General features: G+C 44.6%; 1 protein-coding gene across 2 annotated transcripts in view; it reads left to right on the top strand.

Annotated features, from left to right (window-relative positions):
- Positions 1-22,511, top strand: part of deptor (DEP domain containing MTOR-interacting protein) — a 30,658-nt gene extending 8,147 nt beyond the window's left edge. For both annotated transcript variants that reach the window (XM_052065772.1, XM_052065771.1), the window contains 8 exons: positions 1,187-1,310; positions 6,580-6,758; positions 8,162-8,344; positions 9,431-9,568; positions 11,113-11,183; positions 11,478-11,582; positions 14,467-17,788; positions 22,070-22,511. In XM_052065772.1, the coding sequence (XP_051921732.1) occupies positions 1,187-1,310; positions 6,580-6,758; positions 8,162-8,344; positions 9,431-9,568; positions 11,113-11,183; positions 11,478-11,582; positions 14,467-14,589 (923 nt within the window). In that variant the 3' untranslated portion in view covers positions 14,590-17,788; positions 22,070-22,511. The remainder of the gene's footprint in view (positions 1-1,186; positions 1,311-6,579; positions 6,759-8,161; positions 8,345-9,430; positions 9,569-11,112; positions 11,184-11,477; positions 11,583-14,466; positions 17,789-22,069) is intronic.
- Positions 22,512-22,926: the final 415 nt, after the last annotated feature.

The raw sequence follows: 22,926 nt of genomic DNA, 5'->3' as shown, positions 1-22,926 counted from the left end.
AAGCGCCTTCAGCTGGTACAGAATGCCGCTGCTCGCCTCTTGACTGGTACTCGTAAGAGGGAGCATATAACTCCTACTTTGGCATCCCTTCACTGGCTCCCCATTCATTTTAGAATTATTTTTAAGATCCTCCTCTTTGTTTTCAAATCTCTGAATAATCTCGCGCCACCTTACCTCTCTGAGCTCATCCGCCCCTACACACCTGCCCGGCGCCTCAGGTCTGTGGACCAGTCTTTGTTAGAAGTCCCAAGAACTAAACTGAGGCTCAGAGGGGATCGAGCCTTTTCTGTTGCTGGTCCCTCTCTCTGGAATGACCTCCCACTGAACATTCGGCAAGCCTCCTCGCTGCCCATCTTCAAAGCCCTCCTCAAAACTCGTATTCTTTGGCGTTCGACTCAGCATGACTTAGATTGTTCTTGATTTTACTGTTTGGTGCTTTCTACCGCCTTTATTACCGATTGTCTTACTGTTTATTGTGCATGTTAAATCGCTCCATGTACAGCACTTTGTATGCAGCGATGGCTGTGCTCTATAAATACTGTTGACTTGACTTGTTTATTTTTTTCCACTTCACCTTGCAATCTGCAATAAGCATTCCACACTAAAAACCTAACAGTCAGAACGAGCCACTCAACAACAATAGTGAAGAACCACAAGAGTCTTTTAGGTGCGCTTCTCTACATGTAGCTGTTGATCACAATTTGGAAACACATTTAACTCCAGAGAGAGACAGACAACCAGCCCCGCTCACAGTCACGCCTATGCCCAATTTATAATTGAGGTTTCTATTAACCCAGCATGCATCTTTTTGGAAATGTAATAGGTTTCTATTAACCCAGCATGCACCTTTTCGGTGCAATTTTTTTTTTTTTTTTTTTTGCACCACCGTGTTGTGCCCTCAGATGTGATCAGCGAGCAACCGGCTGTACAGTACTGAACATCTCCCATATGGCATCGTCTCCGTTTGTTACAGTTCCGTATCCGACTTCAAGTGGCACAAGAAGGCCCGTTTAGTTAGCTCGGTACTTGTGTTTTGGAGTGTTTTTCATGCGAGGCACTCTAGGTCAGCCTTCCCAGAAAGGAATGTGTTCTACCGCTGGGGTGTCTACTGTGTTTGCCCAAACAAATTGTTTCCATTTTGAAGTCAGCGTTGAAACGTCATCTTGTGCCGTTTGTGCGTTTGCAGTGTGCGACGAGCACCGGGAGTTCAAAGACATGAAGTTGTTCTACCGCTTCCGTAAGGACGATGGGACCTTTCCACTCGATAACGAAGCCAAAGTCTTCATGAGGGGGCAGAGGATCTATGAGAAGTATGGCGCTAAAACACATGCAGAGCTTCCGGACTTTTTCCACACTCTAATACTTGAAACATGATTTCCCAAACCGCAATTTTATTGACACTGTTGAGCTCAATTATTTCAAAAGCTTTCCAGGCGGTGGCGGAACATGCGGTTATTGAAGTTCAATTAAGAGTATTTGTCCAAACGGGGCAGGGAAGAATGGAAGTAATGGAACAGTTTTCATTGTCTTCGGCTTTTTGCCCATGATGTTGATTTGTACACGAGATGGTCTGCAGCTCGTTCTCTTTCGCTGCTGTTGTATCAACTCTATCTTAAAACACACTCCCACATTCCAAACGGCGCCTTGCCTTCCTCTATATCTGTCTTAACATTCGCTCCGCTCTCACCAAATCCCTGTTTTCCTGTTTCTAGACAACACACAAACAAATACACACCACGGCAGTTGCGTAAGAGTTCAAACACAGACATCTGTCGCCTCCGCCTTCAAAGCTTTATGCAATCAAGCGCAGTGGAGCCCAGGATGCACAAACATTGACAGACGCGCTCTAACCTTGGTCGGATTATCTGTGCCATCTTCGTTTTTCTACCTTGTGAACTCAATTTGATATCAGGAGCTAAACTGTGTAGTGGACAAAACAGTCACTGCAATTTCCCTTTGAGGATAATGATGACAAATACTAAGTCAGTAGTTTTGGTAAAATGCCGTTTAAAAAAAAAACTCAAAAGAATTGTCAGAGGTGTGATTACATGACAGCATTAACTCATTCACTCCCAAAGACGGTTTTAAACGTCTTTTCAGACTTGGTCCAGAATTGGCTGGTACTGAATGAGTTAAACAATGATTAGATAATGATAAAGGAGATGTATGATGCACTTTTTTTCATAATGAATGTCAAAAGGTTTGGAGGTGTATAAATAAACTGCTCAAAAAAATAAAGGGAACACTTTACATTGCGCCGTTCAAGTCTTCCCTATGTTGTGGAGCAATATATCATGCATGTGACAAGAAATAATTTACTATGACATTATAGTGTTTAAAACTCATTGATTTGACATAATTAGTCCAAACAAATCACCGTGTTGGGATGTTTTACTTTCCTTGTATGAAAGATATTTTGTGCCGAACTCATGACTTTATCTCGTGCTATAATTAAACAATACCCTGCAAATGGTAACGCACAATGCATTATGGGACTGATTTATTTTTGTAGTGACCATTGTTGTACACTACTGATCAAGATGCATTGTGGGACATACTGAGACAATTAGTACACAGGGGATAACCTGTACTCACGATGCAATGGAACAATACGTAGAGTCTATAGTGGGGAAGGAATGATTCCGAAAACAGCACCTGTGTGCTCTGGATCTTCATCCGGCCGAAATGGGCGGATAACAAAAGCTTTATTTGGTTGTTGGATTTCACATTTAATGGCTTGGTAAGAACTCCAAGGGCCCAAATATTTACGTGCCAGAATGAAAACATATATTCTCCAAAATACTGGGTGTCTCTTTACCATTTCAAAAATTTATTTAAAAAAATGCATTTGATTAGATATTTTATTCAGATTTATTCTATTGTATTCAGTGTTTATTGAAGTTTTTGATCACACTGCCCAAAGGTGAATGTGTGGTGTGGGATCATGTGTAATCGAATAATTGGTCCATTTTTCTTCAACAAGACATCCACTTCTGCAAATGTTTACCTTGACCTTTGAACTGAATATGTGGCACAACAACTGAATGACCTTCAACCAACCGTCATTTTTCAGCAAGATGCTGCACCGCTTGATTTGCTTCGTGCAACTAATGGTGCCCATGTAGAAGTGTATTAAAAGAGGTTTAAAAAAACGCTGAATACAATAGAACAAATCTGAATAAATATCAAATCAATTGCATTTTTAAGGCATTTTTGAAATGCTAAAGAGACTTTATGGACATCCCGTATGTTTCCGTTAAGGATTCGGTTACAACAGACCCATGGAGCTCGCTCTCAGATCTCATGGACTCAGATGCAGCACTATTTGTCGAGTCTTAATAATGTATAGTGAATATTTAGGTCACGACTGACGATTTCTTGCTTGGTTCTACTTTTCAATAGAATCCCAACATAGACACCATGTATACTGTTTGACTTGTATACCAGCGCCGTTGCTGTTTGTGAAACTGCTTCGCCTCCCCCGTTCAGCTAACACGAGCTGTTGACTTAACATATTTAAGCAGGCTGAGTGACGACTGTGTACACAGACACCTTTCACGGAACATTTCATCGACAATTTTTACACGCATGTTGAGCAGAGAGCCTCTTGTACTTCATCACAGTATGACATTTCAACAATTCATATGTTGACTTTCCATAAAGTCTCCTTAAATGTACCATTGAGAGTAAACCGAACTGCAAATTGTTTTGACACATGAGCTAGGATAAGTGTTGACACTCTGCTTTAATAAACCCCCTAATTTCTTTTCACAGAACTCAGCCGATGTACCTCAGTCTAATTTAGTTTAATTTCATCCATTAGGATTCTGAAAGCAGTTCTTGCCGAGCTTCTCAAGAGAAAATCAAATCAATTTGAAACATAACAGAGGCATCAGTATCTGGAGCAAGGCTGTATGCTTAGTCATTATCAGTTCCTGCCATGTACCTGTACATGGTGACCTACATGCAGTAAATGTATCCAATACAGGTCAAGCCATCAGTAAACCACACAAATAAGAAAATGACATTAAAGAAACACCCATGCATCCATCGATCCATTTTCCGAACCGCTTTATCCTCACATGGGTTGCGGGGGGTGCTGGAGCCTATCCCAGCTGTCTTCCGGCAGTAGGCGGGGGACACCCTGAACTGGTTGCTAGCCAATCGCAGGGGACACATACACGAACAGCCATTCATGCTCACAATCACACCTAGGGACAATTTGGAGTGCCCAACCAACCTGCCATGCATGTTTTTGGAAAGTGGGAGGAAACCGGAGTACCCGGAGAAAACCCACACTGGCACAGGGAGATCACGCAAACTCTACAGAGGAAGGCCGGAGCCGGAATCGAACCTTATACCTCTGCTCTGCGAGACAGACGTCCGCACCAGTAGGACGCCGTGCCGCCCAGTAAGAAACATGATACAGAAAAAAAAACGTTTCGTAATTTATGTTTTGTAAAACCCTTGCAGATATCATAATGTCATCACAGATGCCCGCTGAGCTACCACGACTCATACTTCTTTAAATGTCACCAATTTTTGGGTGTAACCCACAAATGCAGAACGTGCCATCGTCTATCGCTAATCTATGCTAACGCTGAATGAAAAACACGTCTGGACGGAAAATAAATATCCAACAATCAATAGAAAAACATGAAAGCGCTGCAGTAATTGAACCATGTCGAATATGTAAACTGTGAAAACTCTATATCTCACTTCATGGAAGCTATTCTTTCTGCAAACGGACATTGTAGAGTTAACCGCTTTGTCTATTTAAACTCCGAAAAACAGCACAAATCCACCAAAGCACATTAACAGCCGCCTTGTAAGACTTCTGCATGCTGTGGATCTCGCTACAATGTTGCGGTAGTCCGTGTTTACATACCCGCAAGCTATGTGAGAAATGCTTCAGAAGCAATTTCCCTTCCTCTATTAAAGGTGATCTGAGAAATGTTGTCTCCAGTTCCCTGTGGGGTTGATCTTTAGAAATAAAGTAAGCTACGTGATGCGGATAAAGTTGACAATTATCGGTGTGCGGTGGCTGAGCATCAAACAGCAAAGAGCGTGTGTTTCCGTGCATGACTTTGACTCACGATGTACAAGTGTGGACATGTACTGGTTGAAAGGTGACTCAACAGTGTGTGCCTCCGCGCTTCAATGTTTCACCGAGTTGGTGACGGTTGTTGACTGATGTGTTTTTGTTTTGTTTTTTGTGCGGGGTAGGGAGAGAGTCAGCAGTTTTGCCCTGCCCATGTGTGTACTTGTTTCTTTTGATGAGGAGTTTTTTGCGTCATACGCAGCCATCCAGATGGGACACACTCTGAGGTTTTTGTTCGACAATTCGCTGATGGGCTTTTTTTCTATTGTGGTTCTCGTTGGCTGTCGTGTCCATCTGTCCTACATCATTTCAAGAAATGTTTTGAATATTTAGCTTACCCTATGCCACAAAAAAGAGACAAAATATGAATTAGTTTTGCAGTTTTACATAACAAACATCAACCTCAAGAATTCTGCTGTACTGTGCAAATTTCTCCATTGTGAGACAATCAAGGTTTTTCTTACCTTATGAAGCTGTCAAACCCACGGAGACGTATGTGACTCCAATTATTAAATTTTTGTATTCCACTACCGGTACTATATATGCAGAAGGTATTTTAAGTACTATTATTATATTATCATATTTTAATTGTTTTGGTTATTTTATAATTCTAATTCTATATGAATTCGAGATTAATAATTCATTTATGAATAATATATATTCATTGCAGGCTCCTGCACAAATGCCATTCTTATTCTCGGCACTTTTAAAGATTTGCGAGCTTCAGGGAATAACATTTTTAATCCGCAGCGCCTCCGGTTATTCAGATTATAAAGTCGGGAATGTGTCTGAGCCGCTGGTTTGGAAGGTGTTCCACTTTGACATTTTCTACAACAAAAATAGCTCATAATATACCACTATTATGTTTTTTCTTTAATGATTGACTATTTCTGTATATAAACGTACTCACAGAATCCAAAACAATGGCCAACACATTTACCGAACCAGGGCGGCCCGGTAGTCCAGTGGTTAGCCCGTCGACTTCACAGTGCAGAGGTACCGGGTTCAATTCCAGCTCCGGCCTCCCTGTGTGGAGTTTGCATGTTCTCTCCGGGCCTGCGTGGGTTTTCTCCGGGTACTCCGGTTTCCTCCCACATTCTAAAAACATGCATAGCAGGCTGATTGAACACTCCAAGTTGTCCATAGGTGTGAGTGTGTGTGCGCGAATGGTTGTTTGTGTCTGTGTGACCTGCGATTGGCTGGCAACCGGTTCAGGGTGTCCCCCGCCTACTGCCCAAAGAGAGCTGGGATAGGCTCCAGCATCCCCCGCGACCCTAGTGAGGTTTGGAAAATGAATGAATTTACCGAACCAATAATCAATACTCTACACTCTTGAGAATTATTATTTAGTCTTGCCTCCAATTTCCATGTGAATGTCATGACATGTAAATAATTGTTATGACAGCTGATGCGTTTGCTGCGATGACCACCGTGTACCTTTCATGACCGCTTACTAAAAGTTCATTGGTGGTGTCCAGGTTGATGAACACAGAGAACAGCATCATACAGAGCAGGGAGGAGGAAGGCGGGAACTTTGAGCGGACGTTGGTGGCTTCCGAGTTCATTGACTGGCTACTGCAGGAAGGGGAGATGGCGACCAGGGAGGAGGCAGAGCAACTGGGGCGGCGCCTGCTTGAACACGGGATCATCCAGCATGGTGAGGAGGGAGGACGGCTCCACTTTGGAACATGATTGGAAGCTATAAATCTGTCTTTGTAGTCATCATTTCTTTTACTTTGCTTGCTTCGGCTTCCCCGCCGCATTCAGGACTTTCTTGCGAAATCCTCATTTCTGTTCAGTTCATTTTTCATCTCTCTTTTCGATACACTCTCTACCCTGCCCAATTCATTTGAGAAAGCAACAAGTGGACGTAGCAATAAGCTAGTTGCATTTGTGTGTGCACCCTACAAATTTCGCTTTCATAACCTCTGTCGGTATGCTACAATCCTGCATTAGTAACTCATACATTGGACAGGTATATTTTATGCTAACTTTCAAGCCCAGATAAACTGGAATGACACGCAATGGAGCACAAATCTGTCAAGACACAACAATCCGAGATTGGATCAGCACCACCATAGATTTTGATACGGTGCAGGCACTTATGGAAAATGTTTATTTATTTTTTTGAAATACTGCTGTGGGGGAATACTGCTAGCAGAATTATTTTAGGAAAAACAAAATGGCCATCACCATTGTACAGCAGCTCACAGAGGTTTGAATCTCTGCTTTGTTTGACGTGAGCCGAAACCCGGCAAGAAATCCCGAATGACTTTCATTCAAGCCTCCACATGATGTTAAATTAGATTTGATGTGGATGTTGTGCATGATTCAATTGGACTTCCCTGAGGAGCGGTCACATGGCTGCCTTGTTTATTTTTGAACTTCCACAACATTACAGCAAATGCCAATTTGAAACATGACCTTATAAACGGCATTAGTGGACATTACGACTTTCAGTGTTTTACATGTGAGTAGTTTGCAGAGTGAATGAAGAGAAAGCAGACAAAGAACTCTTTCTGTTGGTGCGCGTCACTGCAATTGAATCGAGGATCTCCACGGTGTTGGAATGTGCTGTGTTTTACTCTGTGGGCGCACACAGACGCACACTGCAACTTTGTGTTTCATGTGTCTTGGTTGTAAATGCACCTTCTTATTGGATGTTCAAACTCTTTTCTTTGCATTCTATCATTCATTCAGAGGTGACTTAACAAGTAGATTGAGGACAAGTGTTCCCAAAGCAGCCCTAATTTGTATGTGGGTGCATCCCTTTATCAAGGAAGTAAACCACAAGGTAGATCAGCGTGTTATTTGCTCAGCTCTCTTTTTTCTGAAATGAAAATATTTGTGGAACTGCATCTTTTTTTCCTCTTTAAAATACGATATACTCTATCGATGAGGAATGAAACACATTTTAATCGATGAAATAATGTCATGAGATCATTTTCTGTTTGGTCCCAAATCATCAGATTTTAATCAAAATCCATCGCGGCTGTTTCTGAAAGCTCTTTATCTTGTCATCTACTTGCCTAAAATTATCCTCCGGCTTTCTATGCCCAGTCACAAACAAGCATCACTTTGTGGACGGACCGCTCCTCTTCCAGTTCAGGATGAACTTTCGGCGGAGGCGACGCTTAATGGAGCTTCTCCAGGAGCGGGGTCGCGGCATTCCCGAGAGCCACGACAGCCCCTTCTGTCTCCGCAAGCAGAACTCGGACGGAGGCAACACCAGTTTTCTCTCAGGTAGTCCGCACTTCACCGCACACACATGCGCACACACACAGATCTCTTTGTATGCATCACTACAAACTCAACACTAAACATATTGTTTGTACTTCAGAAACATGCAAAATGTCAATGTGGCGTGTATTGCCATAAGGGACAAGAAAAAAACTGCAGGTGATGGGACATAATTCGCTGGTACTTAAATGTTCAAGCTCCTTTCTTCACGCTTCCTGAATTTTCATCGTACTCAAAGACACTTCACAAGAGTTTAAAACACGGGATAAAAATGTGCACTTAAAAGCAAACACATTTAGAAGAAGAAAAACAAAGCACACACGGGTAAAAGATTAAAAGGTGTTAAAAGCATTGCGGAACAGGTGAGTTTTAAGAAGTGATTTGAAGGATTAGGAGGTCAGTACAGTTGCTGTCATTTAAATATAACCAGAAGTGATCAATCTCCAAATTATTTTCCTCGCAGGTCACAAGGTAGTTATGGTTAACTTGTGTGGCTAATAAAGTATAACTCAACTGTATTTATAGAGCACTTTCAGACAGCCATCGCTGTACACAAAGTGCTGTACATGGAGCAACTAACATATACAACAGTAAAGCAATAAATCGGTAACAAAGACAGTAGAAAGCACCCAACAGCAAAACCAAGAACAAATCTGAGTCATGCTGAGTCGAACGGCAAAGAATACAAGTGAGTTTTGAGGAGGGCTTTAAAGATGGGCAGCGAGGAGGCTTGACGAATGTTCAGTGGGAGGTCATTCCAGAGAGAGGGAACAGCAATGGAAAAGGCTCGATTCCCTCTGAGCCTCAGTTTACTTCTTGGTACTTCTAATAATGTCTGGTCTGCAGAACTGAGGCGCCGGGCAGGTGTGTAGGGGCGACAAAAACTGCTACTGCTTATTGGCACATGTCTCTAACACGATTTGGGTAGAGGCAAGCGTGTGGTGGATGTTATCATATTTTATTCATAAATATGACAATAGCCTGCATCAAACCCTCTGAATCTTAGTAGAAATGAATTCATTGACCACAATATGATGATTATTATTATAATTATGTCTCTATCTCACTCTTTATGTGTGGCTTCAACAGTGAGTCCGACTAAAGAAATCAAGATGCTAGTCGGAGTCCGCCGCAGCAGCATGAGCAGCAGCTGCGGCAGCAGTGGTTACTACAGCAGCAGTCCCACGCTCAGCAGCAGCCCACCGGTCCTGTGCAACCCCAAGTCCGGTGAGCACGCCATACTCTATGCATTCTGCTATCCCAAAGAGCTACGGTGGTCACATTCTGCTGTGTCAGTCTTATGGCACTTGCGCTATTTCAAGTTAGACTCATTGCAACTATGAATGGGTTACTGAAGACATTTGGTTCCACCCATGCAATGTGGATCATCTGATGAGATGGAAAGCTTTAGCATGTGACCAGAAATGTATGAAAATGTTGGTGTGTATGAGTGTGGTTTGTGTATGCATGTGTGTGCATGTGTTGGAAATATCCTTGATGGTCCCTTAGTAGGCACAAAATCTTTCAGCTACAAGTATACAACAAAAACAGGAAAAGGAACCACACACACACGAGAAATGTTTCCTTTCTGCTCTATATAAATTGGCACGCAGTTTAAAACAACGGTAACACAATACAATACATCCCAGGCCCAGTGATACACACTTAATTTAATGAGATCCAATGCGAGCACTGTATAAAAATGAATTTAACCTGAGCCCTACAGTGCGCAGTTCGGTTCTGCAACTTGAATCAGGTTACAATGTCAAAGCAACAATATGATTGAAAAGGTCTCGTAATTCATCTCATTAGTATTTATATCTGTCGAAGTCAAAGTCCTTGAATTGCACTTGACTAGTACCGGTAAGTATTTCATGTTTGTGAAGTACATTTTTGTCTGTTCACATGTAATGTAAATACAATGACGGTGGATTATTATTTTTTAATTCTGGATGTTTCACATGAGTAAAAAGTTCAAGGGTGGGCAAAAAATGTTTGTGCTCAGCTCAAGGGCCATGTTTAATTTTTAAAACAACAACAACAACAAAAAAGGGCCACATCCTTTGCAGATGAGCTTGGAAAAAAAACTCAAGTTAACTTCATTTTAAAATCATAGTCAAAAACATAATTCTTTTCAAATGGTTGAAATCAATTTTGATTAATTTGGTTAAAATTAATTATCCAATTAATTGATAAAGAAAACCAAAAACATCAATCATAAGGGGCTTACACATTTTAATTACATTTTTAACTTTGCTTTACTTCTAGACAACAAAATACAGTTTGCTGCAAAACACAATGTGAATTCAAGAAATAAAAACTGATTATACATAAAAAAGAAAGCCAATTGTTTTTGTCATTTCACATTTTGCCATTTTTATTGTTTAATAAAACCCTCGCTTCAAGTCCCACGGATGAACCTGAATCAAAAATTAAACAAAATTAAAAGACCGTTCCTTAAATTAATTCACTGATTTGCAAAACTGCTCCGTCCGCAAAGAATAAGAAACATTTCGAGCCTTGCAAAGGATTGCATAAAACTTTCCCGCAGCAATTATGAATTGTCAATATTTTCGAAGCCACGTGATTGTTTTCTGCTCAGGGATCATATTTGAGTGTCTTTCTGTTTGAGGAAGTTGTTGAAAAAGAGAACGGAACATGACCCTTGTGCAACACACACATACACACAATGTACAGTGTATGTGTGTGTAATATACATCCCAGCCCCTGGCATTAATCAGATAATAATAAAACGTTCTGTGGTCGGACAGTTCTGAAGAGACAAGTGAGTCCAGAGGAGCTCCAGACGCCAGGAGGACCTTTTCTTAAGAAGACATTCACTGTAAGGCCACACACAGACGTGCACGCACACGCATGCCTCCACGAAGGCCACTTTTATGCTGTTGTAACACGCTATCACGCATTTAAACGCTGTTTTCAAAACACACAGTGGTCACGTGTCCCTCAAGGCATCGGCAAAGAGACACCTACTTAATACAACACACCTACAGCACATCCCTTTGTTGTCTTTTGGTATCGCGTCATATTCCCACTGCGTGCGCATGACAATGTGTTGAGCACAGTATGAAACATCTTGTGATACTGCTGCGGCAACCTTTGATTTGACCTTCCGCAGATCGTAGGCGATGCTGTGGGCTGGGGCTTCGTCGTACGAGGCAGCAAACCCTGTCACATCCAGGCGGTGGACCCCGGGGGACCCGCGGCAGCTGCTGGCATGAAGGTAAGGGCGTTTTATACACCACATAAAACGCATGCAAAGATTGAAGCAAAAACAAAAACAATCACGTTGATTTTCAATTTGGAAGTGTGTAACATTGCCAGGAAAAGAAACAAAAGATGGAATGAATAACTAAAAGTACTGTAAGAGGAAGACGTGATCGTTCCCTCCCGTGCTGCCACCACAGCTGGCGCAATGTGGTGTAAGCAGAGTGGCAGCAAGGAATGCTGGGAATGCATTGCACAGTGACTGTATCGTGAATTGGCCAGCCAGAACAAAACAATCAGCGGCAGGCTGGCTGCAGGCGACAGAGAAGCAGACAAACGCATGACTTTGCTGTTAAACATTACAAGAACTCATATGACGACAGAGTTGAAAGTTTGATAGTTGATGATTAAATGATGAGCTCCTGTTGATTATGTTATCATCCAAAAAAATGTAATGTAAAATGTAAAGCAATAGAGACAATCAGATATTTTTTTTGTGTGTGTCAAAAAAAAGAGGAAATGGGAAGAGTGAATAACCACTTTGCTGTGATGGTTATATTCGGTCGCAGTGGAAATGTGCGGCAAAGTTCACGAGCGTTGATAAGGCATACAGTATCGTTATCTTAATGTAAGATTAACTGACTTCAACTTGGACTGATAGTGTGACCTAAAGGCAAACTACAATATTTGGCGCTCATATGAAATGAAGGCACGTTTCCCCAATCGAAGTCAAAGTATCAATACTAATAATTCTAATACTAATACTATATCAATACTGTTTTACTCATGTCATTTTCAACTTTACCAGTCAAGAATGTGCTTGCCGTTTGTTTTTGAGGAGCTGCCTTGCTCTTCTCTGCACTCCATCTTGCCTGACTCATTTTATTGATGGATAATTAGTTCGCAGTAACATAATCCTCCCGGGGAAGGCCACGTTGCAAGGTGTTGACGCAGGCGTCCACGTAAGAGGCCGAAGGGTGGAGCACACAGCCACTGTGACCTCAGGGAGCACATACCGCACACTATCTACTATCTACTGTCCACCAGACATACTTCCTGTAGTCCAAGTACCCTGGATAACACTAGCTGTATGTTAAATAGTAAACATCCCAATCTATGGGTCTCGCATGAGGGGCCCTTTCAGTCCAGTATTAAGTCCCCAGGAGGCGGTACTCAATTTAGGAAGAACCCCCCCCCCCCCCCCCGGAAAATAATAATTTTATATATATACTGTATGTATGTATATATGTGTGCGCGCGTGTGTGTGTGTGTGTGTGTGTATTGTATACAGTATATTTGTATTTTTTTTATATAAAAATGTCCTCCTTTGTTCCATTTAGTTCAAGAATTGGCTCCGGTGAGCCTTATCTGGCCTACATGCCATAAATTCCCCCAAGCCTGATTGACATGGGCAATAAAAAGCTGGTTGCTAATGACATATTTTATTATTCTAGATGCAAATACGGATTAGCTACACCAGTATGTGTGCAAATAAAGGAGCCACGTATACTTAAAAATGTTGAAAAACATTTTTCATACCAGACAATTGTTGCAAGTGTCATCTTATTTTTACAGCTTTGTGCATGTGTACCATTTGTAAACTCCCTTGAGGGTCCTTCATTTCCCCTTCCTTCCTCTCCTTCACTCCTGGAAAAGGTGTGTTTGTTTACTCGACCCTTTTTAGAAGTTGCGTGTGAGTGTTTGCTGGCTGGTAAATTCCTGCAAACACAGACACCTTTCCATTTGTTTGCATATTTTATCCTAGTTAAGAGCTGCAGTAGTCAGACATCGTTTCGCACAGGTCACATTCATAATTGTTCACCCTCCAAAAATTTGCATTCTGAAAGTACAGTTTTGGTCCACGAATTTGGGGATCATTCATATGTCGAGCAATCAAATCTACATGTCAGCAAAGTAAATGGACATCTCGGTGAAAGCTCTCTGATTCCTCTTCATCACCTGAGAAAGAAGAACAAGCTCTTGCAAAACTCAGCATGTCCTCTCAGCATGTGTCTATTTTTCGTAGTCCTTCCTCTGAGGGGTTTTCTTTTTCTCTTACCCCCGCCCCGCCGCCACTACCCCTGCCCACTGGCACCCAGCCAAGAGTAACAAGCCCACAGCGGTGAGAGGAGGCCGGAATTAGGGGGAGGGCGAGGGGCGGTGGGAGGTGTCAGTCAAGAGAAGTTGTAAAGGAAGCTTGTACGACAAAGCAGAGGGAATAAACAGAGATGAGATGAGAATCTACTGTGTGTGTGTGTGTGTGTGTGTGTGCGTGCGTGTGTGTGTACAAGAGTATTTTTATAGGTTGAGAGAGGTTAGCAGCAACAACATGGATTATTTGACGTGTTTTATTGTTGTTCATTCCTGACAGAGAAGAGCATATTTTCTTAACAATGCCAATTACAAATCTCACACGTGCATACATGGACGTGAGGAGACAATAATCACTTTTAGCGCACACAGTAACATTTACAGTAGATTCTGAGGCTCCGATCTTGAAATTTGACATTTAGGCATTTGTTGTACTGACTTATTCTGATGAATAATCCTGTTGAGTCTACTTTTCCAACCTGACACACCAGGTGGTTTTTGTCTCCCCCAAAAAATCTTTCTCAAATCTATCTGGAAAACAGCTACCACAAACTCTTTGGAAAGGGTCAAGTACTTGCAAAAAGTGCTCGGAAGAATATTCGTTCTGTCCTACACAGCACAACAAGCAGGCGGGCACCGCAGCTCCAGCCAAATATCCAATGTAATAATCATTTGAAAAGCTGCTTTCTTTATTTTTACATTTCGCAAATGAAGCGTGGACTAAGAAGCAAGCAAAAATGGCAGTGGGGAAAATAAAATGCTTCTTTTCAGGGACGTCGACGTTCAAAGTTGATCTCCTTTGTCTTTAGGTTTGCCAGTTTGTGGTCTCAGTCAACGGCTTGAACGTCCTCGCGCAGGACTACAGAACTGTGAGCAACCTGATCCTTACTGGCCCCAGGACAATCGTCATGGAAGTCATGGAAGAGATATGACTGTTTGAGCACGGCCGCTGAAAAGAAACGTGCAGTGGAAATAGCCCGGGTTCAGTGAAAGCCACCCGGATGGAGAAAGCAGGTGAACCCTTGCACCTGGTGGTCCTGTTCTTGTCCTCGGCATCTCAAAGCACACAAACAATAAGTCAGGAAGGATGCAGTCTTCTGGATTTTTCTCCTCTTCTTTTAAATTCAGAGGACGGACGGTCCACATCTCAAAGTGACATTTTGGAGATGAATGGGTGCCAAGTTACATCTACAAGAGATGAATTACCACCTCCAGTGACCTTTTCCCTCGCTGGTTCCCCAATTAGTCAATGCCAGCTTTGGAGAGACCAACGCTGCCCTCTGCTGGCACACACGCACACACACATACACACACACACACACGCACGCCACCCGCATCCAGGCGCACTAAATTGAATTAACAAGAAATGTGACGTAGATAATACCCATGAAGCTAGTTACAGTGTATGTAAGAAGTTGAATCAAAAAAAACTATGATTTAGTCAAATGAGACTTCTTAGCATTTATTCAGGCTGATGTTGGATAAGCACCATAACTATAAGCTCTAACCCAAAAAAAACCTGCATTATAAATTACCTTTCATAAAAACAATATAAAAAATCAATTTGTGTGGCCTAAAAAGACCGGTTGTAAAGTAAACTGCATGGGTTATCCAAAAAGTGACAATCATGGCACACAATAAATGTACAGATGAAATTGAATTCTTGTGCACAGTACACACAAATCAATTTAATACTAGCATCAAAGACAATACAATACATGCTGATTTATATAGCGCTTTCACAACAGCGGCAGCTGTAAAGAAAGCGCTTTACAAAACAGTTAACATAAAGTAAAATAATAAACACAACACATGAGGCAAGACTCCCGTGGATTAGCACCACAAAACAATTTGAGGTAATTTTCTTACATAAATTTGCCATTTAAATGTGGCAGGTTATTAATGGAGATCATTGGGTGGGCTTAGACCATTTTGTCATGGGCTACATAACAGCCCCGATCCACGTTGGTTAGTCAGGGTAAATACACAACTGAATGTATTGCCGACGAAAGAGAGGAACTTTTTCCCAACACAAAGCACTTAACCTTCGCTTAATTTAGAGATGCACACTATTTCTTTTTTGAATGCTGCTACATCATTAATATGTTCACAATGCAGTATGATGGCTGTAAATATGGAGTCCCCGCATGAATTTTTTGTGACATAGCATTTGAGCCAATGTATGTAGAAACTAATACATATTGCATAGAAGTAACCAGATGTAGCATATCAAGAAATTTAATATGACCTTCCCCATGGTGTGTGTTATGTCAAAATATAAATTCCCATTTTTCTCTCTCTCTCGCTCTCTCACACACACACACATTAACCTCAACATTAGATACCAGTTCAAATAATCTCACATATTACCGCATCAACTATTAGAGAGCTTCTCAGAATGATGCACAACAAGCATGTCAAAACAGGAAAACACGCAAGTATAGTCCAATAGAAAAACATGTCCACAGTTGGTCTGTTTTCATCCGATTGTCACACTGAGCCGCAATGTGTTTTGTGTCAACACAGGTGTTTTGACGTTCTGCCCACTTTCACGCCTTTCATCAAGTGTGGGCAGCACATCCGCCTCACAGTTGAGAGGTGCTGCTTGGGGCGTCCAATCTCACCTCAGTGCAGAGAAGTTGCAATGAATTCATCGATAGATAGATGGATAGATGCCCAGCCTTGCCAGGGTGTAGTATCAATGCATTCACAAGACCTCTCTGATTGTGTCAAAAAAAGTGATCATTATTTTCTGTGTAGGGCAGAATTTTTGATGCAGTTCTTGTATTGACTCAGGTGTACCTAATGTAGTGTCAAGTGAGTCTACGTACAATTTAGTCCCGTTCTTAATACTCATACTCTATGCCTATTCAAGCCTAACGTTTATTCCAAATGATTTATCTGTCAACTATGTTAAGTAAAGCTACTATATTAGACTAGAGGCCACTAAAATAGTTTGTGGCAAGAGATGACTTCTGTTTCTTGTCAATCTTTGTGACTTTGTTTAATGCAATGGTTCTCAACCTGAGTTCGATCGAACCCCGGGGGTTCGGTGAATCGGTCTGAGGCGTTCGACGTAACCTTTGCCTTAAAGGTTAAGACACACCCGACTCAACATGTCAATTAGTTATGACACGCCCGCGGCAGATGATCACATTACATCGCTTGTTCAATCAGTGTTGCGGGAAATTTAGTTCACTCAGTCATCAACGAGTGACTGTTGTGATAGTACATCGTGTGATTTTTCTTTTTTTTTTTCAAGAACTTTTAAAATACTATGTCGAGCAAAAAAAAGCGGTCGGACGAATATTTACAACATGGATTCACATGAATCACGGAAAGTGATGGGAGTCATTGTCCTATCTGCATGATTTGTCATGCCAGGTTGAGCAACTCAAAACTGAAACACGTCTTGAATCATATTTTTATTCGTCACTAATGAAGGGTTCGGTGAATGTGCATATGAACTGGTTAAGAACCACTGGTTCAGTGTCTTCTCTACTCTCAAGGCAATTGTAGAGAACTCAATTAAAAAGTGCAGTGAGGAAGTGCGTCATCAATTCTCAACCATAGATGACTGCTGTTGATCTCAACTGTTTAATTTGTTTTATTTGTCAGTTTGTGTTATTTAAACATGCAGATTTTACCGCTACTTTTACACATACACTTACTTTTTTTTTGCAATTAAGCTGCAGTTTGGATATTTTTACACTACCTTTAACATGAAAGATGAAAAAAACATGAATAGTGATTAGCTTACATCTGATCTGTATGGTTGATGATTGTATCTGAATTTTTAACTGCCATTTTTTTGCCCTAACTTTACCTTCACTTTTAAAGTGCTGTTCGTAAAATCTATGGTCGGACTGAGATTTTTTTTTTTGCCTTAAATTTGCTGGTGGTATGGTTCACAACTGGTTAACACATCTACCTCTCAGTATAGAGGTGCAGGGTTGGAATCCGGCCTTGCGGCCTTCCTGGGTGGAGTTTGCATGTTCTCCACGTGCCTGCTTGGGTTTTCTTCAGGTATTCCCAATTCCTCCCATGTTCCAAAAACATGCACGAGAGGTTGATTGAACACTCAAGGTTGTTCTTTAGTGTGTGCCCCACGATTGGCTGGCAACCAGTTCTGTCACGTTGAGCCCGAGGCGATGAGGAATCGCCTCGTGCACAACAGAAAAAAAAGAGGTGGATCCCCGGAGAAGCAGACAACGAAAAGATCTTGTGAGAACAAAGGGGTTTTTAATAAGAACAAAAGGAGCCCGAACAGGGAAAACGGTAACAGAAAACGCTGGTCAAATAAGGACCAGGAAAAAATAAGGAAGACAACTGAAAACGCTCGCGAAACGATAAAGGGCGAGGAACAACCGAGATAACAATCTGATCGATATGAGAAGTACGCGAATGATTGAGGCCGTAAGGCAATAGGGCAGCGAGAAATAGTCGAACGACGAGAATAGCAAATCGAGAGCAATGGCACGGTAAGGAATTCTCCGGCAGTGAGATGACTGCCGGAGTCGCCTAATAAAGGCACGTAATCAGCCCGAAATAACGGGCAGGTGTGCCGAACAGGTGGCGGGTTCTCCCGCCACCTGCTGGCGAGCACGCGACGTGACAGTACCCCCCCCTCAATGGACGCCTCCCGGCGGACTACCCGGTTTGGACGGATGAGCAGTGTGGAAGTCGCGCAGAAGGGACGGGTCAAGGATCCAGGAGCGAGGCACCCATTGCCGCTCCTCCGGCCCGTAGCCCTCCCAATCGACCAGGTACTGGAAGCCCTTGCCCCTGCGCCGAGAGTCCAGGATGGCACGAACCGTGTACACCGGGTCCCCGTCGACCACCCGCGGGGGCGGCGGCGGAGCGGGAGGGGGCGCCAAGGCGCTGGAAGACACAGGCTTGAGCAGGGAGACGTGGAACACGGGGTGGACCTTCATGGAGGCCGGCAGCCGGAGCCTGACCGCGACGGGGCTGATGACGGCCTCGACCTCGAACGGGCCAGCGAATCGGGGTCCCAGTTTGGCAGACGAGCCGGCCAGGCGAAGATCCCTCGTAGCCAGCCACACCTTCTCTCCCACCGCATATGAGGGCGCCGGGCGCCGACGACGATCAGCGATCCGCCGGTTCCGGGACGCAGTGCGGGACAACGCAGCCCGGGCCTCCCTCCACACGTGATGGGCCCGCTTAAGGTGGCGCTGCACGGAAGGGACCTCCACCAGCCCCTCCTGGGACGGGAACAGCGGTGGCTGGTAGCCGTAGGCCGTCATGAACGGCGACCTGCCTGTAGCGGAGGAGACGAGAGTGTTGTGGGCGTATTCCACCCAGGGCAGGTGGTCGGCCCAGGACGCCGGACGGTGGAGACAAACACAGCGGAGGGCCGCCCCCAGATCCTGGTTGGCGCGCTCAGCCTGCCCATTGGACTGAGGGTGGTATCCCGAGGTCAGGCTGGCATGAACTAGTGAACGCCGCCTTAAGACGCGCGAACGCCGCATCCGCGGCAGGGTCCCACTTAAAAGGGATTTTGACCGAGGTAAGGCGGGTTAGGGGAAGCGCCATCTGGCTGTAACCCCGGATAAAGCGTCTATAGAAGTTGGCGAACCCCAAGAAACGCTGCAGTTCCTTACGGTTGGACGGGACCGGCCAGTTAGTGACCGCACGCGTCTTAATGGGGTCCGCCCGTAGCTTGCCCTGTTCTATAATGAACCCCAGGAAGGAGATGACGGGAACATGGAACTCACACTTTTCTGCCTTGACGAAGAGCCGGTTCTCGAGCAAACGTTGTAGCACCAGCCGAACATGTTGCTGGTGCTCATGCAGAGAACGAGAAAAAATTAAAATGTCGTCAAGATAAACAAAACAGAAGATGTTGATCATGTCCCGGAGCACGTCATTAATGAGGTTCTGGAAGACGGCAGGTGCGTTTGTGAGGCCAAAAGGCATGACGAGATATTCGAAATGGCCCAGGGGGGTCTTAAACGCGGTTTTCCACTCGTCGCCCTCTCGGATGCGAACCAAGTGGTACGCGCTGCGTAAGTCTAATTTTGAGAATATGGTGGCTGATTGCAATGGGGCGAAGGCGGAGTCCAACAAGGGTAGCGGGTATCTATTTTTAATTGTAATTTCATTTAGTCCACGATAGTCTACGCAGGGTCGTAGTGACTTATCCTTCTTCCCTACGAAGAAGAAACCCGCCCCTAACGGTGAGCGTGATGGTCTGATGAGACCTGCAGCGAGCGAGCTGTTAATATACTCCGTTAACGCCTCACGCTCGGGATGGGATACCTGATACAGACGCGAGGTTGGCAACGGAGCGCCCGCCTGCAGGTCTATCGCGCAATCGTAGGGGCGGTGTGGGGGCAAGGAGCGCGCGCGATCCTCGCTAAAGACCTCCCCAAGGTCCCGATAGCACTCCGGCACTCCGTCAAGGCAGATCTCCTCGGGGGGCGTGACGCGTTCGTGCCTCCCGACGGCTGACTGCAGGCAGTGCTGGTAACAATAAGGGCTCCAGCTATCGATAGCGGGGCGCGCCCATGAGATCACCGGGTTATGCGTCTGGAGCCAGGGTAAACCGAGGATGATCGGGGCGTTCCGGGACCGCATAACATAAAAACGACGATGCTCAATATGATTACCGGATAAAGAAAGCTTTAACGGCTCCGTTCGATGCGTTACCACCGCCAGGAGGCGCCCATCCAGATCACGCACCCGCTTCGCCACTACTAACTCCTCTAAAAAGCACCCCAGTTCGGACGCGAGATTAGTGTCCATTAAACAATCATCTGCTCCCGAATCCACCAGGGCCCGAACCCGTCTTGACCGGGACTCGCCGAATACCTCCGCCTCGAGCTCGAGTCTATTAGGGTGTCCTGGTCGCTTATCGACTCGCCTAGACTCGGAGGGTGACGCGCGAGGTCGTGACTCACAGTAATCGGGAGGAGCGTGGAAAGACGATCCCGGATAGCTGGTTGTGGCGCGGGAGGGTGGTTGTGCGCCGTCAGGTGTAGCATGGTCCCGACGACGGCGCCTTCCTTCCTCCGCGCCACCGTCTTTGCCGCCCAACTGCATCGGCTCCTCCGCGGATGCCGTCTCCCGGCCCCGGGAGTGCTCGCCGTGCCCCCGATATTCCTCACGGTACGGGAGACGTCGAGACGGGTACCGATCACCTCCTCGCTCCCGACCCCGTTCCCTCAGGCGATTGTCCATAAGGAGGGAGAGGTCGATCAGCTCCTCCAAGTCCGTGCTGTGATCGCGAGTAGCCAGCTCGTCTTTGAGCTGAGTGTTGAGACCCCGGCGAAACAGTCCACACAGGGCCCGATCGTCGTACCCGCTCTGCGCGGCCAGGATCCGGAACTCGATGGAGTAGTCCGCGACCGAACGCCTGCCCTGCTGCAGGGCGAGCAGCCGCCCCTCCGCCTCTCTGCCCCGCACGGGATGGTGGAACACCCGACGGAAGGCTGCCACGAAGTCAGGATAGGAGGTGCGGAGATTCGGCTTTGCGTCGCTGGTCGCGATTGCCCACGATGCCGCCGGACCTGTCAAGAGACTCATGATATAGGCCACCTTGGCGGCGTCAGTGGCATAGGAGGACGGCTGTTGGTCAAACACGAGCGAGCAGTTGTGTAAAAAGTGTCCACACTGCCCGTGCTCACCCCCGTAACGCGGGGGATGTGGAAGCGAGGGCTCCCTCGATACAGTGGGGTACGAGGGGGGCGCCTCCGGAGTGGTAGGACGAAGACCGGAAGGGTGTCTTCGTTCCTCCACCCGTTTCAAGCGGGGTTCGAAATCCTCGAACCGGTGAGCCAGCATGGAGACCGCGCCGCGGAGTTCCGTAATGGTTTGGCTGTGCTGGCTCATTTGCTGCTCTTGCCGAGCAAGAGCGGACAAGATCTTTTCGACGTCTGCGGGATCCATGGTGGCCGGAGAATTCTGTCACGTTGAGCCCGAGGCGATGAGGAATCGCCTCGTGCACAACAGAAAAAAAGAGGTGGATCCCCGGAGAAGCAGACAACGAAAAGATCTTGTGAGAACAAAGGGGTTTTTAATAAGAACAAAAGGAGCCCGAACAGGGAAAACGGTAACAGAAAACGCTGGTCAAATAAGGACCAGGAAAAAATAAGGAAGACAACTGAAAACGCTCGCGAAACGATAAAGGGCGAGGAACAACCGAGATAACAATCTGATCGATATGAGAAGTACGCGAATGATTGAGGCCGTAAGGCAATAGGGCAGCGAGAAATAGTCGAACGACGAGAATAGCAAATCGAGAGCAATGGCACGGTAAGGAATTCTCCGGCAGTGAGATGACTGCCGGAGTCGCCTAATAAAGGCACGTAATCAGCCCGAAATAACGGGCAGGTGTGCCGAACAGGTGGCGGGTTCTCCCGCCACCTGCTGGCGAGCACGCGACGTGACAAGTTCAGGGTGTACCCCACCTACTCCAACACGCCCGCTACCCTCGTAAGGATAAGTGGTTTAGAAAATGGATGGATGGACTTTTTTTTGCTTCTCCTCACATGCGTGTTGGATACAAAATGTCATTTGGTCATGCTGTCGTGCTTCGTTTGAAAGGACAATCAGTGTTTTATGGTCACCTTTAACTCGCACTAGGGCTCATGGCCAAATACATTTTTTTGATGGTATCGTGTTGACACATCCACATTTCAACTATAAACGGGATGATGATATTTTCAGCAGTTACTTTTGACATATGCTTAGCAGTCAGAGAGTGACATTTCTGCTTTTCAAGTCAATATTAAGCTATGTCTGTTCTATGAATGAACTGTAGTTACAGTCAATGCAGGTATTTTACTGAGAAAAATGTTGAGTGTGAAATAAACGCATTTTGTGTTACTGGGAATGTTGTTCACACCACAATACATTTTGGGATTTTATGTGTCTAATTTTGCTTCTTTTACCACCTCTTGCAGAAGTCAAGTGCACTACAAATTTGAAAAGGACGCTGTATGAATTAGTACCATTTGTTGAAACCAGAAAAAGTGGATTTCTTCATTTTAAGGGCTCCAAATCCAAATTCGTCTGTGCCAAGATCTAATGATGGTAATGTCAGATTCTCCTATTACTAAAAGGAAAATGTTTATTTTAGGTGTCGGGGTCCATCCTTAAATTCTGGAAGCATATACCCGGTATTATGTTCTATGTATTTATTGATTTGAACACAAATTAGGTTAGGCAGAGACTTTACTTGGATAATAATAGTCAAATTGGTGGTGCCGTCTGCATAACCAGGTCATTTTTTGATGACCTCATTTAGT

The sequence above is a fragment of the Hippocampus zosterae genome, chromosome 5 (assembly GCF_025434085.1).
Source record: "Hippocampus zosterae strain Florida chromosome 5, ASM2543408v3, whole genome shotgun sequence".
Lineage (NCBI taxonomy): Eukaryota > Metazoa > Chordata > Actinopteri > Syngnathiformes > Syngnathidae > Hippocampus > Hippocampus zosterae.
Note: the sequence above shows the minus strand (reverse complement) of the source record. Positions and strands in the feature narration are given on the sequence as shown.